Here is a 26,924-nt window from a genome sequence, read left to right as displayed (position 1 = left end):
CTCAAGTGAAGCCTGGCACAGGTTCTTCTGGGGACTAGGGAGATATGGAAAGAAGGGCAGGAATAAGAGAGAAAGAGGGTATGCTGCAGGGGTTGAAGGGTGGCTGTTAGGGAAGGAGAAGGTCCTCACATTATTATCTGATATAGCTTCCATCCCAGAAGTCCCAGCCAGCACAGACCCATGTATATTTAAGCCCAAAAAATAGTCGTCACCAGATGGAGCCAATCAGCATCTCAGACTAAAGTAGGTTTTTACTCTCAGAGCTTGACAAGATCATTTCATTAATTTTCAAAATACCAAGAATACTTGTTTACAGGATTGAATATTTCCAGCCTTCACTTATTTTCAGGGTTTTACTGAGCTGTACTCTGTTGAACATTTCTTTAATTATTGTTGTCCTATTGTTTTTAATATTCCAATATCATAGAATATTTAAGCTGTTCTAACAACAGACCTGCCTAAAAGAAATCTAATGCATGCCACATATGTAATTTTAAAGTTTTTAGTACCATATCCTAAAAGTAATAAGGAATCAATGAAATTAATTTCATAATGTATTTTTCAAATTTAATCCAGTGTATATAGAATATTATTTCAATATGTAAACAGAAATCTGTGAAACAATTCCTCCCTTTTTTTGTACTGAGTCTTTTGAAATCTATTGTATATTTTTTCACTTATTGCACATCTCAATTTGGATTATCCACGTTTCAAGTTCTCAATAGCTATATGTGGCCAGTGCTACCATATTAAACATTGTAACTCTATAAGCTTCTTTTTGTTGATGTTTATGTAGAGAAAAATCATAATTGCATCCTGAAAGCTCAGTACATTTTATTATTATTTTTTTTAATTTCATTTATTTATTTGACAGAAAAAGAGCATAAGGAGGCAGAGTGTCAGGCATAGGGAGGGGGAGAAACAGGCTCCCCGCTCAGCAGAACGCCTGATGCGAGGCCCAGTACCAGGCCCCCAGGGTCATGACCCAAGCCAAAGGCAGACATTAACCAACTGAGCTACCCAGGGGCCCCTCAGTACAACATTTTAAACAATACACGTGTAAGGTCTCAAATGACATTACATTTGAAGGTCAGTCATGTAGTCATTTTGAAAACTGTGCACATTGTCAGTAAAGAATTTTCTTGGACTAGGATGTTGCTGGTGCAAAGAGAACCAAGAAGTATAAAAAGAATTTGTTTAAAAACACAGTATTGGGGGGGCGCCTGGGTAGCGCAGTCGTTAAAGCGTCTGCCTTCGGCTCAGGGCGTGATCCCGGCGTACCGGGATCGAGTCCCACATCAGGCTCCTCCGCTGTGAGCCTGCTTCTTCCTCTCCCACTCCCCCTGCTGTGTTCCCTCTCTCTCTGGCTGTCTCTCTGTCACAGAAATAAATAAAATCTTTAAAAAAAAAAAACAAAAACACAGTATTGGGGTACCTGGGTGGCTCAGTCAGTTAAGTGTCCGGCTGTTGGTTTCCACTTGGGTCATGATCTCAGTGTTGTGGGATTGAGCCCTGGGTCCAGCTCCACTCTGGGTGAGGAGTCTACTTGAGATTCTACCCCCCCACCCTCCCACCACTCAGGTGCATTCTCTCTCTCAAATAAAATAAATAAATATAATCTAAAAACAGTTATTTGGTGATATGGAAGCAATATTTTAAGCACCTTATATCTTATGTGAGTGATTAGTGTATATATATATATATATATAGGTATTTTTACTGTGCTTTAAACACTTCTTAGGAAACTGTTTGAGATTGACATGTAATACACTATTATCACTTTTTTCTCTTGCAAGGACTAAGAAATAGATCCCCATTTTGCACTTCCTGACCAAACATTGATTTCCAGAAATGAATTACTTGCATTAAGTGGAACATGACTTTGATGCCAACTGTTGAGTACAGTGCTTTTCAAATTGTGTTTGTGTTGACTGAAGTTGAAGGCTGTTTTGTAGTGCTTCAGGATTTTAAAAGAATTTGATTCTACATTTTAAAATGTGTTTCAAACTTTTCAGCTTAAAATACAAAATGGCTTACCTGTACAAAATTTTTATATATTTATACATTATCATATTAATTTCTTTTATATATCTCAGAATGTTCTGCTATCTCACTTTTCTATTAAAAAGTACTATTTATGAAGTAGGCAACTTAAAAACTTTTATCATTTACGCCACTTTTTTGTATGAATCAGAATTTTTACAAAACTCTAACCATCCAAAGTACAAAATTAGACAGAATGCTAAGGCTGACTACACTGATACGCAGTCCAGGTTTTATAAATTGTGTGTTTGTAAAAAAAGTTCCAAAAAAAACAAAGTAATTTACAAAGTTCCACCTTTCCAATTGATATGCTTCAAAATAAATATTATATGTTAAAGTTTATAAAGCAGAATTACACTTCATCAATTTTATACTCAGGTTTTGTTTAGTTTACTCCCTCCAAAAGATTAATCTGCTTAAAAAACAAGCTTGGGAACAATGCATATAGTAGTGTTTCTTATAGCTCTTTATTTCTAAAATAATTAACATAATTCCCAGGATAATCATTCTGGTTTTTTCTACTCACAACTCAAAACCCCCCAAAATTAGTTATGCCCAAATATTAAGGACAGATTTATGAATAAATTTTGAAGTCAAGCAGTTAATACTTTATTAACACTTATTTAATCTGTGTCTTATCTTTCTCCTTCAAAATGAGAAAACTGTACTTTGAGTATGATCATCTTAAAATACCACTGCATGGATAAAGAAGAACTGTAACATTTATTATTATTTTTGTCTTGGACTTAATAATTTAAAGCAGTCAAAATTGCTTTAGAAATAGCCATGTGTGTCATGTGCTCTCTTTTAGAAATGTGGCATATTTACATTAAAATTACATTTAAAATAATCAAAATTTTAAAATTTATATTTCTAATGACTACCAAATGTAATAATAAAGAATGGTGTGGTGAGAAACGAAGTCTAATTTTTATAAGCACTTTGTAAATAGGTGAAATTAGAAAGGAGATAAAATTTTTTCAGGTAGACATATTTTGGCTTGCTTACATCAGAATTTACTTTGTATCATCAGTTGCACAAACAAAAAATTATGTAGGATACTACACAGAACAAGCAATATTTGACTTGTGAAACTGTGATTCTTTTTTTTAATACAGAGGATTACTTTTTGTTTTTCAAACAAATCCAAATTTATATCTTACCAGTATTAAATCTTAATAGTAGCTGAGAATAATCTATTTGAATAGAAGGAATCTTCCTTCTGGATTGATTACAAACTATGAAAGATCTGTAAAACTACTTTTATTTTATTATCATGATGGTGTTTACAAACACAAATATTTTTTCATTATAAAAATAAAACCTAGAAGCTAGAAGTTACCCAGATACCTTTCAAAAGAGAAATTAAAAAAAAAAAATCTTGAGACAAATGAAAATGGAAGTACAACGTATCAAAACTTATGAGATGCATAAAAAGCAATTCTCAGAGGGAAGTTGATAGCAATAAATGCCTGCACTAAGTAAAAGGTAAGATCTCAAATAAACAACCTAATTTTATACTTCAAGGTATTAGAAAAAGAAGCACAAACCAAACCCCAAATTAGAAGAAAAAGGGAAATAATAAAGGTCAGAGTGGAAATAAATAGTCTAAAAAGGACAATAGAAAAGATCAATGAAATGAAGAGCTCAGTTTTTGAAAACATAAACAAAATAGACAGACTTAAGAAAAAAAGAGGACTCAAGTAAAACTAGAAATGAAACAGACATTACAACTGATACCACGGAAAATGCAATCATTCATAAAAGACTATCTGCCAACAAAATGGACAACATAAAACAAAAAAAGGATAAAATCCTAGAAATGACCACCCTACCAAGACTAAATCAAGAAAAAATAGAAGAACTGAACAAATTACTAATAAGGAGATTGAATCAACAATCAAATACCTCCCAAAAAATAAAAATCCAAGACTGATGTTTTCGCTGGTGAATTCTACCAAACTTCAAAGAAGAATTAATGCCAATCCTTCTCAAACTATTCCAAAAAAAATAAAGAGGAGGGAACACTTTCAAATTACATTACCCTGATACCAAAGCCAGACAAGGATACAGCAAAAAAGTCCAAATCCCTGATGAACATAGATGCAAAAGATCCTCAATAAAATATTAGCAAATTGAATGCAACAATATATTGAAAAGATCATACTCCATGATCAGATGGGATTTATTCCGGAGACACAGGGATGGTTTGACATCGACAAATCAATAATGTGATGTACCACATGATCAAAATGAAGTGTAAAAACTATATGATTGTCTCAGTAGACTCCAAAAGAGCATTTCACAATATGTCACTTTTATGATAACTCTCAACAAACTAGGTAGAGAGAGGATGTATCTCAACATAGTAGGGGCTGTATGTGACAAGCCCATAGCATATATCGAACTCAACGGTGAAATGCTAAAAGCAGTACCTCTAAGATGAGGAACATTGGCCAAGGATGCCCACTCTCAACATTTTATTCAACATAGTACTGGAAATCCTATCCAGAGGAGTTAGATAAGAAAAAGAAATAAAAAGGATACAAATCAAAAAGGAGGAAGTAAAATTACCTCTGTTTGCACATGACACGGTATTATATATAGAAAACCCTATAGACTTACACAGAAACACTATTAGAATCAGTAAATGAATTCAGTAAAGTTGCAGAATATAAATCAGCATATGAAAATCAGTTATGTTTCTGTATATTAACAACAAACAGAAACAGATTTTAAATAAATCCCATGTACAATAGCATCCAAATCCGTAAAATACTTATGAATAAGTTTAATGAAGGAAGTGATAGGCTGTACATTGAAAACTGTAAGACACTGATGAAAGAAATGGAAGAGGGGACAAAAAACTGGGAGAAGTATTTTGTGTTTATGGATTGGAGTAATAAATATTGTTAAAGTGTCCATACCATCCAAGGCAGTCTACAGATTCAATGCAATCCCCATCTAAATTGAAATACCACTTTTCACAGAAATAGAACAAAAAGTCCTAAAATTTATGTGGAACCACAAAAGGCATCAAATAGCCAAATCAATCTTTTTTTTTCTTTTTTTAATTTAATTTTATTTATTATTTTTCATCATGATAAGTATACTTTTCTTTGCCTTCTGTATGATTGATTGATTGATTTGGTTTCAGCAGAAGTTTGTGATTCATCCCATCACCCATTTAACCCACCCCACACCTACCTCCCTCCATCAACCTTCAGTTTTTTCTTTTGTTAAGGGTATCTTATGATTTGCTTCCCTTTTTCTTTCTTCCCATATGTTCATCTATTTTGTTTCTTAAATTCCACATATGAGTGAAATCATATGGTATTTATCTTTCTCTGACTGACTTATTTCACTTAACATAATTCTCCCTAGCTCCATCCACATCATTGCAAATGACAAGATTTCATTTATTTTTATGGCTGAGTAATATTCAATTGTGTGTACACACACACACACACACACGGGGTACTTCCATAATGTGGCTATTGTAAATAATGCTGCTATAAATGTTGGTGTGCATGTATCTCTTTGAATTAGCATTTTTGTATCCTTCAGATAAATACCTAGTAGTGCAATTGTTGGATTATAGGGTAGTTCTATTTTTAACTTTTTGAGGAACCTCCATACTGTTTGCTACAATGGCTGCACCAGTTTGCATTTCCACCAACAGTGCTAGAGGGTTCCCCTTTCTCCACATCCTCACATCATCGCCAACCCCTGTTGTTTCCTATGTTGTTAATTTTAGCTATTCTGACTAGTATGAAGTGATATCTCATTGTAGTTTTGATTTGTATTTCCCTAAAGATGAATGAGGTGAGCATCTTTTCATGTGTCTGTTGGCCATAAGTTTGTCTTCTTTGGAAAAATATCTGTTCATGTCTTCTGCCCATTTTTCAATTGGATTATTCTTTTTTTGGGTGTTGAGTTAAGTTCTTTACATATTTTGGATACTAAACCTTCATCAGATATATCACCTGCAAATATCTTCTCCCATCCCATAGGTTTCCTCTTAGCTTTATTGTATTTCCTTCTCTGTGTGAACGTATTTATTTTGATGTAATTCGAATAGTTTATTTTTGCTTTTGTTTCCCTTGCCTCTGACACATATCTAGAAAAATGTTCCTGTGGCCGATTTCAGAGAAGTTACTGCTTGTACCCTATTCAAGGATTTTTATGATTTCAGGTCTCACATTCTAGTCTTTAATCTGTTTTGAGTTATTTTTGTGTATGGTATAAGAAAGTGGTCCAGTTTCATTCTTCTGCATGTAGGTGTCTCGTTTTCCCAACACCATCTGTTGAAGAGACTGTCTTCAATCAAATTGAAGAGGGCACAAAAAAATGTGAAAAGTATTTTGTGTTTATGGACATATATATATATATATGTATACATATGTATAGGTATATATATATATATATATATATATAGTGGAATATTACTCAACATAGAAGAGAAAATGTAATCCATACAATAACTAATTGTAATTTTGCAAGATTTTTGCAATATCCAGAAGATATTTTCCAAACATCAGTAGGGACCATTAACTTTAAATAAATTAATAAATAAGTAAATCTTTTACATTGCATAAATCAGTTATTCCAGAGGGAGAGAAAGATGGCAGCAGAGTAGGAGAACCCTAGACTAATGTTGTTCCATGAACACAAACTAGGTGACTATCAGATCATCCTAAATAACCCAGAAATTGACGTGAAGACTGAAAGAACAAACTCCACAACTAATGGAAGAGAAGACATTGAATAAGGTAGGAAGTGCAGAGATGTGATTTAAGGGAGAAACAGATGCCAGGTGCTACAGAGGGGAGAGAAGTGTGGTTGTAGAGAAGGATAAAAGAGAGAGGAGCACACAGGGGAACACACAAGGAGAATGTTTCCCCAAAGCCATTGGTTTGGAAAACAGAGGAGCTGGATTTCATGTATTCTTGCCATCAGAAGGGCTTAGAGCCTAGAGTTTTAAAGGTCAGCAGGCTTGCCTAGCATAGAGACCAGAGGGCACTGCACTGCTCCTGAAGAGAAGGCAGGCAAACAGAGCAGAGGGAACTAGACAGCATTATGCTAAGCAAAATAAGCCAGTCAGGGAAAGACAAATACCATATGATTTCACTCATATGTGGAATTTAAGAAACAAAACAAATGAACAAAAGGACAAAAAAAGAGAGAGAGAGAGAGAAACAAACCCAGAAACAGACTCTTAAGTGTAGAGAACAAACTGATGGTTACTAGAAGGGAGGTGGGTGGGCAGATGGGTTAAAGAGGTGATGGGGATAAAGGAATGCACTTGTGATGAGCACCAGGTGATGTGTGGAAGTGTTTAATCACTGTGTTGTACACATGAAACTATTACACTGTATGTTCACTAACTGGAATATAACTAAAAACTTTTAAAAATGTATTAAATCAGTTATTCTTCAGTAAAGTTGGGAACAGGGAAACACATGGATAAGCAAACTAAATATAGTGTACCATAAAATGAAATAGTACTTAGCAATAAAAGGAAACAAACTATTGATTTGTACAATATGGATGAATTTATGCCATTTTGAAAAAGGGAAATCAATAGGGATGGAGGACATCAGTAATTTTCGAGAATTGGTAGGAGAAAGGAATTGACTAAAAGAGGGAAACAGGAGGCAATTTTCTATATATAGTGAACACATCAACTACCTAGATTTGGTTTCTAAATACCGTTATCCAACAAGAAGAACTGGACTTCTTGGGCACATTTCCTCCAGGGTCAAGATAAGGAAATTTTAAGATGAGCTTGGAAGCATCTTCTTGTGGTACCTAAAAGAAGTGCTTGAAAAACAAAAAGGAAAAAGAAGGAGGCACGTTCAAAGGACACAGAAGCCTCCTTATAGAACAGTGGCCAAAGCTGAAAAAAATGGAGAAATAGGGGCACCTGGGTGGCTCAGTCGTTAAGCGTCTGCCTTCGGCTCAGGTCATGAGCCCAGGGTCCTGGGATTGAGCCCCGCATCAGGCTCCCTGCTCAGGGGGAAACCTGCTTCTCCCTCTTCTACTCCCCCTACTTGTGTTCCCTCTCTTGCTGTGTCTCTCTCTGTCGAATAAATTAAAAAATCTAAAAAAAAAGGAGCAATAAATTTAATAATGATGGTGTTTTATTATAATTCAAAAGAATAAGATTATATCCATTTGTCCATACTTACAGAATTCCAATTACTAATGTAGAACAAATGAGGGAAATAAATAAACACCATTAGATCAGCACAATAATTTTCATAGGCAAGATCCACTGATGAATGCTCATGTTAGCGCTCAGAAGTTTAAGGAGAAACAGGCTATTTTCATAGTCACAAATTTTCCCCAAAACATTTACAAAAGGAAATGATAACATTCCAGAATAGAAACTTGGCAGACAGCACCTTAACCAAGTAATCAAGGTTAATATCACTAGTCATAAAACATATGTACCCTGATCTGATGCACTGAGAGGGTGTATCACGTATGGTATCCTTCCCAAAAATGTACAACCTCAATCTAATCAAACAAACCTAAATTGGGGATATTCTATAACATAACTGGCCAGTTCTAATACTCTTCAAAATGTCAAGGTCAAGAAGGACAAGGAAAGAGTGAGGTTCTGTTGGTGACTGGAGAAAACTAAGAAATCATAACAACTACATGCACTGTGGGATCATAGATATGATCCTGGAACAGAAAAAAAATTAATGAAAAAATTGGTAAAGTCTGAATAAAGTCTTAAGTTTAATTCATAGTATTGCATTATTGCTTTGTTCATTTTGAAATTTTTACTATGGTTATGTAAGTTGTTAATATTGGGGGAACTGGGTGATGGGCAGATGAGAATGTATGTACTATCTTTACAAATCTAAAATTGTCTCAGAATTAAAAATTAAGTATAGATGTCTAAGGGTCCAGTGTTCTTTTTATATATTTCACAATAATTAAATATTTTAATTTGATCACCAAATAAACACTTGATAATTATTAATTTTTTGGTTTATTTTAAATATATTTTGGTCGTGGTTATTTTGAAGTTTTAATAAAAATATTCACTAATCAACACAATAAGCAATAAAGCCAGAGGCAATTGAGGAAATTGAACAGGTGAACTAAGACAAATGCTCCGAATTCGGTGCTGTGGTTTTTTTTAGCAGTATATCAGTTTGTTTTCTTCTTCTCTTCCTCTTTATTAATTGAATGTCACCATACATTTTCTGCTTCCTTCATACATTAGAATCTCAGAGTTTAATTTGCCCTCCTTGAAGGAACAGAGTTTTTTTTTAAGGTTTTTATTTATTTGAGGGTGGGGGGCAAGCAGAGCAGGGAGGAAGAGCAGAGGGAAAGGGAAAAGCAGACTCCCCGCTGAACAGGGAGCCCGATGTGGGGCTCAGTCCCAGGACCTTGAGATCATGACCTGAGCCCAAGGCAGATGCTTAACCAACTGAGCCACCCAGATGCCCCGGAACAGAGATTTTAAAAAGATTTGACAATTACAGGTTTTCTCAGTGGCTGTTAGGGTGCCCCACACTTTTATGGCAGTTGAGAAAGTAGTCACTATAAGATGCCAAAGCACTGTGGATGACACCACCATCCTACATCATTAATAGCTTTACAGGGGGTTTCAATATAAGAGAATTACCTGTTATTTGGCAGATATAGATCAGTATTATTCACTGGACTGAGTCTGTAATTATTTGTATTCTGTATACTTGGCAATGTGCTAAAGATGTAGAAATCAAAAATCAAGATCGAGGTCTCTGCCAAAGAATCCCCACTCTTTTGAAAGAGGACAGACATGAAGGCACTGTAGTGGGTAAGAAAGAGCAAAGGCTTTAGAGATTTTGCAGTCGTATCCTTAGAATCTCTTTCTTTGATTACTAGATCTGTGGCCTTGGGCATTTATTTAGTCTCTGAGTTTATTTCCTTATCTGTAATATGGGATACTGATGTCAGTCTTAGAAAATTGTGATGACCATTAATACCTGGCACATAGACACATAGTAAATGATACCTGTTATTACAGCTTTTGTTATCTAGTCTGATAGACTATTGGAAAACATGGTAGTTTATTACACTGAAAAACTTTGTTTATTGAATATTGCGTTAGGTGCTCAATCTGTGTTTTCTTCCTTTAGAGATGATGAAGAGAAAAAAAAATCTCCATCTGAAGGTACTGATGAGAAGGCTAATGGAACACATCCAAAGACCATCAGTCGTATTGGGAGCACTACCAACCCATTCTTAGACATTCCTCATGACCCAAATGCTGCTGTGTACAAAAGTGGATTCTTGGCTCGGAAGATCCATGCAGATATGGATGGAAAGAAGAGTAAGCACAATTTGTTGTCATTATCTATTTCATTTATTTCATCTTGAGGCTCAGAATTTAAAGTGAATTTATCTGAAGTAAAGTAAGGATGAAGAAAAATTATATTAGGTATTTCTGGAGAACTATTAACTGCAGTTTGATGAAGCTTCTAACCCTAAGTCAGAAATCCATTGTGGCACCTGCTCTTCTCCAAGTAGAACTATAGAGCTTCAGAAATGGAAGACCTCTTACAGATGATTCGTTTCCAAATATTTATTCATTTATTTACTCTTGCCTTCAACAAATAATTTTGGGTACTTAACTATGTACTAGACATCAGAAATTTATCAGTGAATGGGATGGGCAAGGTCCCTATCTTCATGGAGTTTACATCTCTGGTGATTGAGGGGAAGAGTAAATTTATAACACGTAGAATAATCAATAATGTAAGATCCCACAGACAAGGAAGGGAAAGAATTGCAGTCCACACACATTTGAAGGGATTGGCCTTTATGGGAGGTGGATAGGTGTGTCATGGGCAAGCATGGTATAATTAGTACTGGAAAACTAAAGGAGTCCCAACTGATGACTCTGTGAAGTATGAGACATTGTTATCTACTGTCTTTGAAATTTGATAGAAATGAAGTGTGTTTCTATGCTTAGAATAACCTATGCAGAGAGTGAAATAGCAGTTTGATATAGTTGAACAGGCTAAGGTAAGCTGGTATGTGTGCTTATAATTATTGGATTAAACCTTTGGGTGTTCCTACCTACCTACAGACACAAATATGCACTGCTTAGATGGACAATACCACTACTTCTATCTGTGGCTGGGTACTTTTTTTTAATGTGTTACACATTCTATTGGGTTATAGTCAAGAGAAATATTGTAATAGAGTGGCTTTGACACTGACTTATGATGCTGAGTAAGTTTCTCAGTTTTTCCAAGTTCCTTAGGAGTACCTCTACCATATATCCTGTACACTCTATCTACTAGCCTATTAGACTACTTAATTTTCTTGAAGAGAATTGTTTTACTTACCTGTCACTTGTAGTTGCAAGTGACAGGTAGTCTAACTGACTTAGGAAAAAAAGGACAAGGACACACTTAAAATGAAGAATGTTGCCAGGATACTTTGTCCATTTTTGTCTCTGCATTATATTGCATGTCATCTTTACTCTTTGAAGCAGGTCTCTTTTACATGGCTGGATCCATGATTATTAGCAGCCTTTTAAAGCATGTGTTTAATTTTGTCAACAAAAGTATTCTCCTTCTTTCCTAACTTTGAATTTATTATATTCTGGGCAGAACTCTGATTTGTATGACTGAGAGATGGAATACTGTAATTGTCAGCACTCACTTGGTTGAAACGCAAAGAGGGAAAGTTCCCTCAAGACGAGTAAGATACAGTTCTCATAGAAAAAGGGTTCTTTTTGGTGGATAAATAGATATTCATCTCTTTGTTGCCAGCATTTGCACACACCTTTCTCCAGCCAGTTCAAGTGAAGCTTTTGGTGAACACAGTACCATTTTCCATTTATAACCACAGATACACTTATCTCTGTCCCACATGTCATGCCTAGGAGTAGCTCCCATCTCCAAGGTTTAAATTTGCTGTTCAGTGTCCATTTTCCCTAGTAAATTCACTCTATAGGCTAAATGAAAAATATGGAAATATCTGACTTACTTCAGATAAAGTACTAGAAGCAAAAAGCAGAATAACTGCAGTTTAAAATACCAGTTCAGGAAAGACAAGAAAGGAAGCAAAACAGCAATCACTGATTCAGTGTATTTTACTACATTCTGCAAAGTTAACCTACTTGAGCATCTTTTCATTGATTCACTTCCCTAGCAATGGATTGATATAATTGATTAACTTATTCCAAAGAGTGCCCAGATTCAGCCTACCAGTGAAATTTTCTTTCTGTCTTGTTTTCCTGGGCCACTTCTAAGGATTATTGGAGAGAGTTCCCTTGCTGGAAGCTCTACTCCCTTAGCCCACTGTATATGAGTATAGGTACAAAACCTGGGAGGTGCTTAGTTGTTGAGCCATCATAGACCTTTTATATCACACTAGATTTTCCTGCCAGTATAATTCCTTTAAAGCCTTAGTTAACTCCTTTAAGAACTTCAGATTCATTAAAGCAGTTTTAAGTGTCATGGGACTTTATCTTTTTAGCACCTTAAGAATTTCTGCCCAGGTGAGACACTCCCCCCAAAGACCAGCACAGACCCCTGCCCACATCATGTCCCTAAAGCCTGAGTTTTAAAAGTCAGCAGTCTTGGCTGGGATACAGCTCAGAGGGCACTGCACTGTTCCTGGAGAGAAGTCAGACAAACAACCCAGAGGCAGACTGTAGAAACAGCAGTCTGAAAAACACCTGGAACAAACAGTGGGGAGATTATTCACTCTTCTTGGCATGCCTCCCTGAGAGACAGCATGCACAGATACTTCTCTCCAGGAATAGAGGAACTGGCTGGGGCCATTTCCTCTACTGCCCCTCATCATAAACACAGAGCCACCTGTGGTGAGCAGCACAGTGCCCACACTGGCTGTCTAACCTGCTTACACCAAGTCTCACATCCTTGCCGTCTGGTAGTACTGCCCTTCTCAGTGAAGCTTGCCTCAGTCCCAGTGCTGCAGGGCCTTTCCACAGAAGACCAGCAGAAGCCCCTGTCCACACCACAGCTCCTGACTGGAGAGTTCTGCTTGGCTTCAGTTCAAGTGGAAGTATCAGGTCTCATTTAACACACAGACCAAAGCATACCTAGTTAAAACGTGCCACATTCTAGCCAAGGACCAGACACTTCCCACTGTGGGCAAGGTGAGCCCCTGCAGAAACTGGCCTGAAGGATACAGCAGCCAAAACACAGTAGCAGAGGGCATGCAGCACACACCAGGGACATTATCTGAAGTACCAGGCCCTGGACCTATATGATCTCTTCTTCATAAAGCCATGACTCTCAGGAGCAGGAAACATACAGGCTTTTCTAACACAGAGAAGAAGAGAGACTTAGACAAAATGCCAAGACAGAGGAATTTATCCCAAATGAGAGAATAAGATAAGGGCACAGCCAGAGATCTAAGCAGAACAGATGCAAGTAATATGACTGATGGGGAATCCACTGCAGCAATCATAAGTTACTTGCTGGCTTGAGAAAAGAATGGAAGACCAGGGAGACCCTTACCACAGAGATAAAAGAGTAAAAAAAAAAAATCATCAGAAATAAATTCAATAACTGAGATTCAAAACAGGCTTGATGCAACGAACACAAGGATGGAAGAAGCAGAGGCACAAAGAAGTGACATACAAGATCAAATAATGAAACATAAGCTGAACAAAAGAAAGAATTTTGCAGTATGAGAATATACTTAGGGAACTCAGTGACTCCATTAAATGTAGTAACATTCATATTATAGGTGTACTAGAAGAAGAAGACAGAGAAAAGAGGACAGGAAATTTATTTGAGAAAATAATATATGAAAACTTCCCTAATCTGGGAAAGGAAACAAGTATCCAGATCTAGGAGACACCAAGAACTCCCATCAAAATCAACAAAAGCTGCAGCGCCTGGATGGCTTAGTCAGTTAAGCCTCTGACTCTTGATTTCGGCTCAGGTCATGATCTCAGGGTTGTGAGATTGAGCCCTGTGTTGGGCTCCGTGCTCAGCGGGGAGTCTGCTTGAGATTCTCTCTCTCTCCCTCTGCCCCTTCCCCCCACACACACACTGTCTCTCAAATAAATAAATCTTTTAAAAAATCAACAAAAGCTGGCCAAGAACATGACATTGTAATTAAATTTTGCAAAATATACTGATAAAGAGAAAAGTCTTAAAAGCAGCAAGACAAAAAGAAGTCCCTAACTTACAGGGAAGACCCACGAGGCTAGTTTCAGATCTCTCAACATAAATTTGGCAAGCTAGGAGGGAGTAGCATGATATATTCATAGTACTGAATGGGATAAGTCTGCAGCCAAGAATACTCTATCTAGCAAGGCTATAATTCAGAATATAAGGAAAGACAAAGAGTTTCCCAGACAAAGAAAACTAAAGGAGTTTGTGGCCATTAAACCAGGCCTGCAAGAAATATTAAAGGGGACTGTGAGTGGAAAGGAAAGACCAAAGGGACAGAGACAAGAATGTAATAGAGAAAATCTCCCAAAACAACGAAACAAGGTATAAAATGGCACTAAATACATATCTATCGATAATTACTCTAAATGTAAATGGACTAAACACTCCAATCAGATTACACAGTGTCAGAATGTATTAAAAAAAGAAGACCCATTTATATGCTGCCTACTAGAAATTCATTTTATACCTAAAGACACCTGCGCATTGAAATTGATGGAATGGAGAACTACTTTTCATGTAACTGGACATCAAAATAAAGCCAGAGTAGCAATACTTCTATCCGACTAACTAGACTTTAAACTAAACACTATAAGAAGAGATGAAGGGCATTATATCATAATAGAGGGGACGATCTAAAAATAAGATCTAATAATTGGAAGTGTTTATACACACAACATGGAGGCATCCAAATATATAAAACAATAACAAACATAAAGGAACTCATTGATAATAATACAGTTAAGAGTAGGGTACTTTATCACCCCACTTACATCAACAAATAGAACATCTAAGTAGAAAATCAACAAGGAAACAATAACTTTGAATGACACATTGGACCAGATGGACTTCACAGATATATTCAGAATATTTCATTCTAAAGCAGCAGAATACACTTTAATGCAGGTTCTTTTTGAGTGCACATGGAACATTGTCCAGAATAGATCATATACTAGGTCATAAACCAGGCCACAACAAGTACAAAAAGATTGAGATCATGCCATGCATCTTTTCTGACCAGAGTGCTATGAAACTTGAAGTCAACCACAAAAAAAAAAAAAAAAAAAAAAAAAAAGGAACGACCACAAACACATGGTGGTTAAACAATGTGCTACTAAATGATGAATGGGTCAACCAGGAAATCAAAGAAGAAATAGAAATGTATGTGGAAACAAATAAAAATGAACACAACAGTCCAAAACCTTGGGGATGCAGGAAAAGCAGTGGTAACAGGGAACTATGTAGCAATACAAGGCTCAAGAGGCAAGAAAAATCTTTAACAACCTAACCTTATTTCTAAAGGAGCTAGAAAAAGAACAATAAATGAAGCCTTAATCCAGCATAAAGAAGAAAATACTAAAGATTAGAACAGAAATAAATGATATAGAAACTAAAAAGAAAACAATAGAACAGATCAATGAAACCAGGAACTAGTTCATTGAAAAAATGAATAAAATTGACAAGCCCCAAGCCAGACTTATCTAAAAGAAAAGAGAAAGGAAATAAATAAATAAAATCAAAACAAGAGACAAAAAATAACCACCAACACCACAGAAATAAAATTATAAGAAAATATTATGAAAAACTATATGCCCACAAATTGGACAACCTGAAAGAAATGGATGTATTCCTAGAAACATGTGAACCACCAAAACTAAAACAGGAAGAAATAGAAAACTTGAAGGGACCATAACTAGCAAAGAAATTGAATTAGTCCAGGGCTAGGTGGCCTCATGGGTCAATTTGGCCAAACATTTAAATGATAGTGATTACCTTTTCTTCTCAAATTATTCCAAAAAAAAAAAAATAGAAGAGGTGGGAAAACTTCCACATTCATTCTATGGGGCCAGAATTGCCCTGAATTCAAAAATAAAGACTCCACTAAAAGAGAGAACTAGAGGCCAATATCCCTGATGCTTATAGATGTACAAGTTCTCAATAAAATAGTAGCAAACCAAATCAAACAGTATGTTAAAAAAAAACCATCCACCACTATCAAGTGGGATTTATGCTTGGCCTGTAAGGGTGGTTCAATATTAGTAAATCAATCAAAATGATACACCACATTAATAAAAGAAAGGACAAGAACCATATGATCCTTTCAATAGATGTAGAAAAAGCATTTGAAAAAATGTATAACATCCATTCATTATAAAAAACCCTCAACAAAGTAGTGTCAAAGGGAATATACCTCAACATAGAATAAAGGACATATATGAAAAACCCACAACTAATATTCTCTTCCATAGGGAAGACCTGGGAGCTTTTCCTCCATGGTCAGAAACAAGGCAGGGATGTCTACTCTTACCACTATTATTTAACATAGTACTGGAAGCCCTAGCCACATCAGTCAGTCAACAAAAAGAAATAAAAGGCATCCAAATCAGCAAGGAGGAAGCCAAACTTTCACACTTCACAGACAACATGATATTCTATGTAGAAAACCCAACAGACTCCACAAAAAAATTGCTAAAACTCATACATGAATTCAGCAAAGTCGCAGGATATAAAATCCATGTACAGAAATCTATTGCATTTTTTTATGCCAGTAATGAAACAGTAGAAATCAAGGAATTGATCCCATTTACAAGTGCAGCAAAACCTGTTAAGTAAGATATCTAGGAATAAACCTAACCAGAGAGGTATTCTGGAAACTATAGAACACTTATGAAAGAAATTGAAGTTTGAGACCCTTACAACAGGTTACTTTCTTTTCTATTTTCCTAGCATTTGTGCTATATCATTTGTTTTCCTTGTGTATAAAACTCATAGTACATTGTGATTATTTTTGCTTTAAATAGAAATGTAGTTTTTACTTTTACCCACACATTGTCTATTTCTGGCATACTGAGTTTCCTTTTGCATTTCCAAATTTCCATTTAGTATCTTTTCTTTTTCTGCTTAAATCATTTCCTTTAATATGTCTTGTAGTAAAGTCCTGCTAGCAAGACATGTGCTCATATTTTATTGGCTTTAAAAAAATGTACACTGCATCTTAATTTTAGGAATTTTTGACTACTGGTTGTAGAATTATTTGGCAGTATTTTCCTTTTCCTTCAGTAATTTAAAAATGTTCTATTTTTCAATGCCCTGTGTGGTTTCAGACAAAAGCCTGCTGACATTATTTATTTCTGTTTACCTGCCATGTTTTTATTTTCTCTCTGGCTACTTTCAAGATTTTTCTTTTTCTTTTTGATTTTCATCAGTTTTATTATGAGCTGCCTTATTGGGTTTTTCTTTTTGTTTTTCTTGTCTGGTGTTGATTGAAGTTCTTGTATTCATCAGGTTATATTTTTCACCTATTATGGAAATCTATTAGCCATTATTTCTATAGCACCCACTCCTCTTTCTAGGATTCTCTTTTCCTATATATATGACTACTTGATATTACACAAAAAGTTCATTAAAGCTCTGTTCGATTTTTTTCCAAATCTTTTTTATACTTTAAGAACTTACTGTTTTTGCATGTCTTCAATTTTACCACAGTATTTGTCATTGCATATATAGTATTTTTTTTTATGAGAGAGCGGAGGGAGGGGTAGAGGGAGAGGGTAGAGAGAATCTTAAGCAGCTTTATGTCCAGCACGAAGCCCAACTCCAGGCTTGATCTCATATCCCTGAGATTGTAACCTGAGCCGAAAACAAGAGTCAGACACATAACTGACTGAGCCACCCAGGTGGAACATATATATAGTATTCTTTATTTTTGAAACTGCATCTTGAATCTTTTCTATCCTCCATTTCTCTCATTATCAAGTTTCTGATTCTCTTAATGTCCTTGAGCATATTTTTCATATATACCATAGCTATATTAAGGTCCCTCTCTTTGATTCTTTTCTCCCTGTGATTTCCAGGACTGTTACTTTGATTAATTTTCCTGCTACCTCTAGGTTATAGTTTTCTTTTTCTTTGCGTTCCTAGTAACTTTTATTTGAATGCCAGATGTTGTGACATTTTGGGAGACCAGATTTAGTTATATTCCATTAAAGAATGTTGGATTTTATCCTATTGTATAGATAAGTAGCTTATGAATTAACTGGATCCTTTAGAGGCTTGCCTTTACTCTTTGTCAAGGTATATCCAAATCAGCCTTTTTTCTGGAACTTATTTAGCTTCATACTAGGGAGCCATTATTACTCTTTAGCCTCCAATGCCCTAGTATTACACAGTCTTTCTCTCCTCTGTCTTATGAAAAATACAGACTATTTCTACCCCCACATGAGCTTTTGAAATTGTTCATTCCACTACTGTTTGGTTATTTTTTTCACATGTGACCACATCAGTGCTGTAGCCAAGACCTGGGAATTCCTCTGCGGATCTCCAGAGCTATCCTCTTGTGTAGCTTTCCTCTCTCTTATACTCCGATCAACAAATTCTAGCCACCTCAGCCTCACAAAAGTCAGCACAAGTTCCAAACTCTATTTCAGTACCCTCTTTCCCTATTGGATCTTAGATACTTCCTTCAAGCAGCTATATGGTCTTACCTCTTTTGTTCCTTTCTCTTTAGAATCAGTTCAAAGCTGCCTATTGTACAATATCTGGAAACTTTTGTTTCATATGTATTGTTCTGTTTTCTAGTTGTTATGAAAGGAGAGAAGTTTTTGTAGCAATTAACCTTTCATGGACATAAGGAGAACTAAACTGATTACTGATTGCTTTTGTTAAGAAATTTTTTCTAGTTGCCTCAGACCTCAAGACTTAATATTTATTGAGCTTTAAAAGTGAAATGGAATTCTAATATCAAGCTCAATAGAGAAGAACTGAGACTTTTCTTCTGTGGTCAAGGACAAGACAGTGATGTCTACTCTCACCAATATTATTTAACATAGTACTGGAAGTCCTAGCCACAGCAGTCAGTCAACAAAAAGAAATAAAAGGCATCCAAATCAGCAAGCAGGAAGCCAGACTTCCACACTTCACAGACAACATGATACTCTATGTAGAAAACTCAACAGACTCCACAAAAAAAATTGCTAAAATTCATACATGAATTCAGCAGTCACAGGATATAAAATCAATGTACAGAAATCTGTTGCATTTCTCTATGCCAGTAATGAAGCAGTAGAAATCAAGGAATCGATCCCATTTACAACTGCACCAAAACCTGTAAGATATCTAGGAATAAACCTAACCAGAGAGGTAAAAGATCTGTACTCTGGAAACTATAGAACACTTATGAAAGAAATTAAAGAGGACACAAAGAAACGGGAAGGCATTCCCCACTCATGGATTAGAAGAGCAAACATTGTTAAAATGTCTATACTACCCAAAGCAGCCTACACATTCAGTGCAATCCCTATCAAAATACCACCAGCATTTTTCACAGAGCTTGAACAAATCCTAAAATCTGTATGGAACCACAAAAGACCCCGAATAGCCAAAACAATCCTGAAAAAGAAAAAGCAAAGCTGGAGCCATCACAATTCTGGACTTCAACCTATGTTACAGCTCTGTAATGATCACAACAGTATGGTACTGGCACAAAAACAGACACATAGATCAATGGAAAAGAATAGAAAACCCAGAAATGAACCCACAACCGTATGGACAACTACTCTTCAATATAGCAGGAATGAATATCCAGTGAGAAAAAGACAGTCTCTTCAACAAATGGTGTTGGGAAAACTAGATGGTGCATGCAAAAGAATGAAACTGGACCAGTGTCCTACACCATACACAAATATAAATTCGAAATGGATGAAAGGCCTAAATGTGAGATGGGAAATCATCAAAATCCTAGAGAACACAGGCAGCAACCTCTTTGACCTCGGCCAGAGCAACCTCTTACTACTCATATCGCCGGAGGGAAGGGAATCAAATGCAAAAATACGCTATTGCTATTTCTTCAATTTAAAAGGCTAATGCACAGCAAAGGAAACAGTCAACAAAACTAAAAGACAACCTATGGAATGGGAGAAGATATTTGCAAATGCCATATCTGATAAAGGGTTAGTATCCAAAATATGTAAAGAACTTGTCAAACTCAAAATCTCAAAAACAAATAATCCATTTAAGAAATAGGCAGAAGACGTGAGTAGACATTTTTCCAAAGAAGACATCCAGATGGCTAACAAAACATGAAAACAAAAAACAAAAACATGAAAAGATGCTGAACATCACTCATCATCAGGGAAATACAAAAACCTCTCATCAAAACCACGATGAGATACCACCTCACACCTGTCAGAATGGCTAAAATGAACAACACAGGAAACAACAGATCTTGGCACAGATGTGGAGAATCTTACACTCTGTTGATGGGAATGCAAACTGTTGCAGCCACTGTAGTAAGCAGTATGAATGTTCCTCAAAAAGTTAAAGATAGAACTGCCCTGTGACCCAGCAATTGCACTATTAGGTATTTATCCAAAGGTTACAGAAATACTGATTCAGAGGGTAACCTGCACCCCTATTTATTAGCAGCATTATCAACAACAGCCAAATTATGGAAGGAACCCAAATATCCATTAACTGAAAACTGAATAAAGAAATTGTGGTATAGGTGTGGAAAGTTAAGATGGCAGAGTAGTAGGAGTACCCCGGTCCTGCCTCATCCCTTAAACACAGCTAGGGTAATATCAAATCATTTTAAATACCTAGAAAATTGACCTGAGGATTAAGAACAATCTTCACAGTTAGAGGGAGAGAACGTGGCATGTACAGGGTACAGAGATGTGAATTGGAGAAGAGAAAAGCAACAGTGCTGTGAAGGGGAGGAGGGAGCACTTTCCATGGAAGAAGGAGAGAATGAGAGAGGGGGACAGTGAGCAGCGTGTTGGTTCACACAGGAAAAACACTTTCCCAAAACCATTGACTGGGGAATCCAGAGGAACTGACTATCACAAGTTTTTACAAGGAGGAGAGTTCAAAGTTTGAAGTTTTAGAAAGCCATGCCTGAATCCGGACTCCAGCGGGGTGGGCAGCATTTCTCCTGGAGGGGAGGAGGGTGGAGACCTGGAAGCAGAAAGCATTGTGTAGGGATCCCCTGAGTCACACTGGGAGAGAATATACCCCTTCCTGGGGTACATTTGAAAGAGGGCATATTGCCTCTCCAAGGAAAAAATACCCTTGAGGCACCAGTGAGCGGTTGTTCATTAGCAAGGGACAGAAGTATGCAGGGAGGGCAGATAACCTGTTCACAGCTTTTCACTATGCTTTACCGTAAACTCCAAGCTCCTACACTGATATACGACTGCTTTCCTGTGACAGAACAGCACCAGACACAATGTGGTAAGGCTCTGCTCCAGAGGAGGGGAGTGGGTTGACGCCATAGCAGGTTTTTTAAAATTTAGAATTTTGTATCCCATCCAGGCGCCAGACATAAAACACAGGAGAACTGTGGCACTGGATGTGCCCACAGCTCAGGCAGAGACAAATTGAGGGCAGGGATCAGCCTGGGACACCAGAAGGGAGCTTGTTCACTTTTCTTTTAGGGCTTTCTAAATAGTGTCAGTCCGAGCTCGCCTCTTTGGGGACCAGAGAACAGAATGATGCCATCTTTCCCTCTCCCAACAGCATGATTGGACCTCAGTGAGCAACACAGCACCCCCAGTGGAGTCTTGAGCCACTTACACCAAAGCCCGCCCCCCTGCACCCTGTAGGGGCATCTTTACTACAGCAGGTTGGACTGTGAGCCAGCGCAGGAGGTGTCTCCCCCAGAGGAATAGCATAAGCCCCCTGTATGCACCAAGTCTACTGATCATAGAGTGCTCCAAAGTGTCACCTTCAGTTCTGGTGGAAACAGGACCAGGCTTTCTTTTTTCTTTTTCCTTTGGAATCAGGTTTATAGTTTATAGTTTTTTGTTTGTTTGTTTTTTCATTTCCTTTTCTCTTTTTTAGTATCAGAGGTTTTCTTTCTTTTTCTTTGGAATCAGACTTATCGCTTTTAGTTTGTGTATTTGCAGGGTTTTTTTGTCCTTTTCTCTTTTTTTGGATCAAGTTAAAAAAAACACACACACACACAGGCTTATTGTAGCAAACAAATCAAAGCATACCTGGTTAAATGTCTAAACACTCCCCACTGGAAGCAAGGAGGAACTCTGCAGAAGACTGACCTATGAGAAAGGGCAACCAAAACACAACAGCAGAGTGTACATAGCATATACCAGAAACACTTCTGAAGTGCCACACCGTGGACAGTGTATTACCCCTTCTTGATATAGCATTACTGTCAGGAACAGGGAGCATAACAAGCTCTCATAACACACAAAAGACAGAAACCTAGACAAAATTACAAGGTGGAAGAATTCTCCCCAAAAGAAAGATGAAGAAAAAATCACATCCAGGGATTTACTCAGATAAAAGCAATACATCTGAACAAGAATTTAGAACAGCAATCATAAGAATACTAGCTGGCTTGAAGGAAGCATAGAAGACACCAGAGATACCCTTGCTGGAGAGAAAAAAAAAACCTAAAAAGTAGTCAAGCTGAAAGAAAAAATGCTATAACTGAGATGCAAAACTAAGCGGATAAAGTCACAATGAGGATGGAAGAATCAGAGGAGACAATACGTGATGGAGAAGATAAAATTATGGAACATAATGAGGATGAAAAGAAGAGGGGAAGAAAACTGATCACTAAGTTAGACTTAAGGAACACAGCAACTCCATGAAGTGCAATAATATCCACATCATAGGAGTCGCAGAAGAAGAGTGGGATAAAGGGGCAGAAGGTTTATTTGAACAAATTACAGCTGATAACTTTCCTAATCTGGGGAAAGAAACAGGCATTCAAGTCCAAGAGACACAGAGAACTCCACTCAGAATCAACAAAAACAGATCAACACCCTACATATCATGGTGAAGCAAAATGTAAAGATAAAGAGAGAATTCTGAAAGCAGCTAGGGACAAAAAAAAAAAAAAAAAGTCTTTTACCTATAAGGGTAGACACATAAGGTTAGCAGCAGACCTGGCCACTGAAACTTACAAGGCCAGAAGAGAGGGCAGGAAATATTCAACATGCTAAGTGGGAAAAGTATGTAGCCAAGAATACTTTATCCAGGGGTGCCTGGGTGACTTAGTTGGTTAAGTGTCTGCCTTCGGCTCAGGTCATGATCTCAGGGTCCTGGCATCAAGCCATGCATTGGGCTCCCTGCTCAGCAGAGGAGTCTGCTTCTCCCTGTCCCCCTGCTCGTGCTCTCTCTAAATTGAATAAATAAAATCTTTAAAAAAAAAAAAAGAATACTTTATCCAGCAAGTCTGTATTCAGAATAGAAGAAGAGAGATAGTTTCCAAGACAAGTGAAAAGTATAGTTCTTGAATTCTAAAGCACCTGTGCAAGAAATATTAAAGGGAACCCTTTGAGCAGGAAAGAGAGACCAAAAACAACAAAGACTAGAAAGGAACAGAGACAATCTATGGGAACAGCAACTTGACAGGTAATACAGTGGCACTAAATTCATATCTATCAATATTATTCTGAATGTACGTGGATTCAATGCTCCAACAAAAGACATAGGGTATCAGAACGGATAAAAAAAGAAGACCCGTCAATATGCTGCTTAGACAAGATGGACTTTAGATGCACTGACATCTCCAGATTCAAAGTGAATGGTTGGGGAACCATCTCATTTTAATGGACATCAAAAGAAAGCTGGAGTAGCTATACTTATATCAAACAACATTTTAAACCAAAGACTGTAATAAGAGATGAGAAAGGACACTGTATCATAATAAAAGGGTCTATCCAACAAGAAGATCTAACAATTGTAAATGTTTATGCCCCTAACTTCAGGGCAGACAAATATATAAATCAATTAATAACAAGGAAGCTCATGGATAATAATACAAAAATAATAGAGGACTTTAACACCCCACTTAGAGCAATGGACAGATCATCTAAGCAGAGGATCAGCAAGGAAATATGCATGGTATAATCTCAATCTTTTGTATCGTATTTATCCTACCCATCCATTCTGTTCATCTGCATTATTTCTTAAATTCCGCATATGAGTGAAATCTTTTGGTATTTGTCTTTCTCTGACTGACTTATTTCACTTAGAATACACTCTAGTTCCATCCACATCATTACAAAAGGCAAGATTTCATTCATTCTGATGGCCGAGTAATATAGCTTTGTATACATATACCACATATTCTTTATCCATTCATCAGTCTATGGATACTTGGCATTTTCCATAGTTTGGCTCTTGTTGATAACTCTGCTCCAAACATAGGGTACATGTACCCCTTAGAAAATGTACTAAATAGTATTTAGTGACTTGTCACTTACATATAATATCCACTGCTAATCACAACAAGGGCCCTCTTTAGTTCCCATCACCCATTTAGCCCATTCCCTACCCACCACCCCTCCAGCAAATCTGTTTGTTTTCTATAGTTAAAGAGTTTCTTATGGTTTGCCTCCCTCTCTACTTTAATCTTATTGTATTTTTCAATTCAATTTGAATGACACACTGGACCAGATGGACTTCACAGATATATTCAGAGCATTCCATACTAAAGCAGCAGAATACACATTCTTTCCAAGTACATAGGGAACATTCTCCAGAATAGATCACATACTAGGACACAAATCAGGCCTCAACCAATACAAAAAGATTGAGATTATACCATGCATATTTTCAGACCACAATGCTGTGAAACTTGAAGTCAGCCATTAGAAAAATTTGGAAAGACCACAAATACATGGAGGCTAAATAATATTCTACTAAAGAATGAATGAGCTAACCAAGAAATTAAAGAATTAAATAAATGTAGGGAAGACCGAAAATGAAAACATGACAGTACCAAACCTTTGGGATGCAGCAAAGGTGGTCATAGGAGGGAAGTATATGGCAACACAGGCCTTCCTTAAGAAGCAAGAAAAGTCTCAAATATACAACATAACTTTATACCTGAAGGAGCTGCACAAAGAACAGCAAATAATACCTAAAACCAGCAGAAGAAGGAAATAATAAAGATTAGAACAGAAATCAATGATATATAAATTAAAAAAAAAAACAGTAGAATACATCAATAAAACTAGAAGCTGGTTCTTTGAAAGAATAAACAAAATTGATAAACCCCTAGCCAGACTTACCAAAAAGAAAAGAGAAAGGACCCAAATAAATAAAATCACAAAAGAGGAGAGATCACAACCAACACCGAAGAAATACAAACAATTATAAAAGAATATTATGAGCAATTACATGCCAATAAATTGGGCAATCTGAAAGAAATGGATAACTTCCTAGAATCATATAAGGTACCAAAACTGAAATAGGAAGAAATAAAAAATTAGAACAGACTCATAACCAGGGAAGAAATTGAGCCAGTAACCAAAAATCTCCCAACAAACAAAGAGTCCAGAGCTAGATGGCTTCCCAGAAGAATTCTTCCAAACACTTAAGAGTTAATACTTATTTTTCTGAAACTATTCCAAAAAATAGAAATGTAAGGAAAACTTCAAAACTCATTCTGTGAGGCCAGTATTACCTTCATTCCAAAACCAGACAAAGACCACATTAAAAAGGAGAATTATAGACCAATATCCCTGATGAACATGGATTTAAAAATTCTCAACAAATACTAGCAAATTGAAAGCAATGGTACGTTAAAAAAATTATTCACCAAGACCAAGTGGGATTCGTTCTTGGCTGCAGGGTTCGTTCAATATCCCCAAGTTAATGAAGAAAAAGAAAAGGCATCCAGATCAACAAAGAAGTCAAACTTTTCCTCTTCACAGATAACATGGTACTCTATGTTGAAAACACAAAGACTCTACCCAAAAATTGCTAGAACTCATCAGGAATTCAGCAAAGTGGCAGGATACAAAATTAATGCACAGAAGTCAGTTGCATTTCTGTACACTAACAATGAATTAGAAGAAAGAAATTAAGGAATCAATCCCATTTACAATTGCACAAAAAAAAACATAAGATACCTGGGAATAAATCTAACCAAGGAGGTAAAGGATCTGTACTCTGAAACTATAAAACACTCATGAAAGAAATTGAGGAAGATACAAAGAAATGTAAAAGCATTCCATGCTCATGGATTGGAAGAACAAATATTGTTAAAATGCCGGTGCTTCCCAGAGTAATCTATACATTCAGTGCAATCCCTATCAAAATACCGTCAACATTTTTCTCAGAGCTGGAACAAATAATACTAAAATTTTTAAGGAACCAGAAAAGACCCCGGATAGCCAAAGAAAGTTGGAAAAGAAAACCAAAGCTGGTAGCATCACTATACTGGACTTCAAGCTATATTACAAAGCTGTAATCATCAAGACAGTATGGTACTGGCACAAAACCAGAAACGTAGAGCAGAATAGGGAACCCAGAAATGGACCCTCTGTGGTCAACTAATCTTTGACAAAGCAGGAAAGCGTATCCAGTGGAAAAAAAGGCAGTCTCTTCAGTAAATGGTGTGGAAAAATTGGACAGCAACATGCAGAAGTATGAAAGTGGACCACTTTCTTACATCACACACAAAAGTAAATTCAAAATGGATGAAAGACGACCTAAATGTGAGAAATGAAACCCTCAAAATCCTACAAGAGAACACAGGCAGAAACCTCTTTGACCTTGGCTGTAGCAACTTCTTACTAGACACGTTGCTATAGGCAACGGAAACAAGCAAAATGAACTATTGGCTTGGCCACCTGAGTGGTTCCGTAGGTTAAGCGTCTGCCTTCGACTCAGGTCGTGATCTCAGGGTCCTGGAATCCAGCCCTGCATTGGGCTTCCTGCTCAGTGGAGCATCTG

General features: G+C 36.7%; 1 protein-coding gene across 7 annotated transcripts in view; it reads left to right on the top strand.

Moving 5' to 3' along the window:
• The window catches only part of PSD3 (pleckstrin and Sec7 domain containing 3), a 701,003-nt gene that overhangs the window by 512,537 nt on the left and 161,542 nt on the right, over positions 1-26,924 (top strand). For all 7 annotated transcript variants that reach the window (XM_087856333.1, XM_087856334.1, XM_045779175.2 and 4 more), the window contains one exon: positions 10,188-10,381. In XM_087856333.1, the coding sequence (XP_087712459.1) occupies positions 10,188-10,381 (194 nt within the window). The remainder of the gene's footprint in view (positions 1-10,187; positions 10,382-26,924) is intronic.

Source organism: Ursus americanus, chromosome 27 (assembly GCF_024610735.1).
Source record: "Ursus americanus isolate L20-20 chromosome 27, mUrsAme1.1.p, whole genome shotgun sequence".
Lineage (NCBI taxonomy): Eukaryota > Metazoa > Chordata > Mammalia > Carnivora > Ursidae > Ursus > Ursus americanus.
The sequence above is the reverse complement of the archived record's forward strand: the minus strand, read 5'-3'. Positions and strand labels throughout refer to the sequence as shown.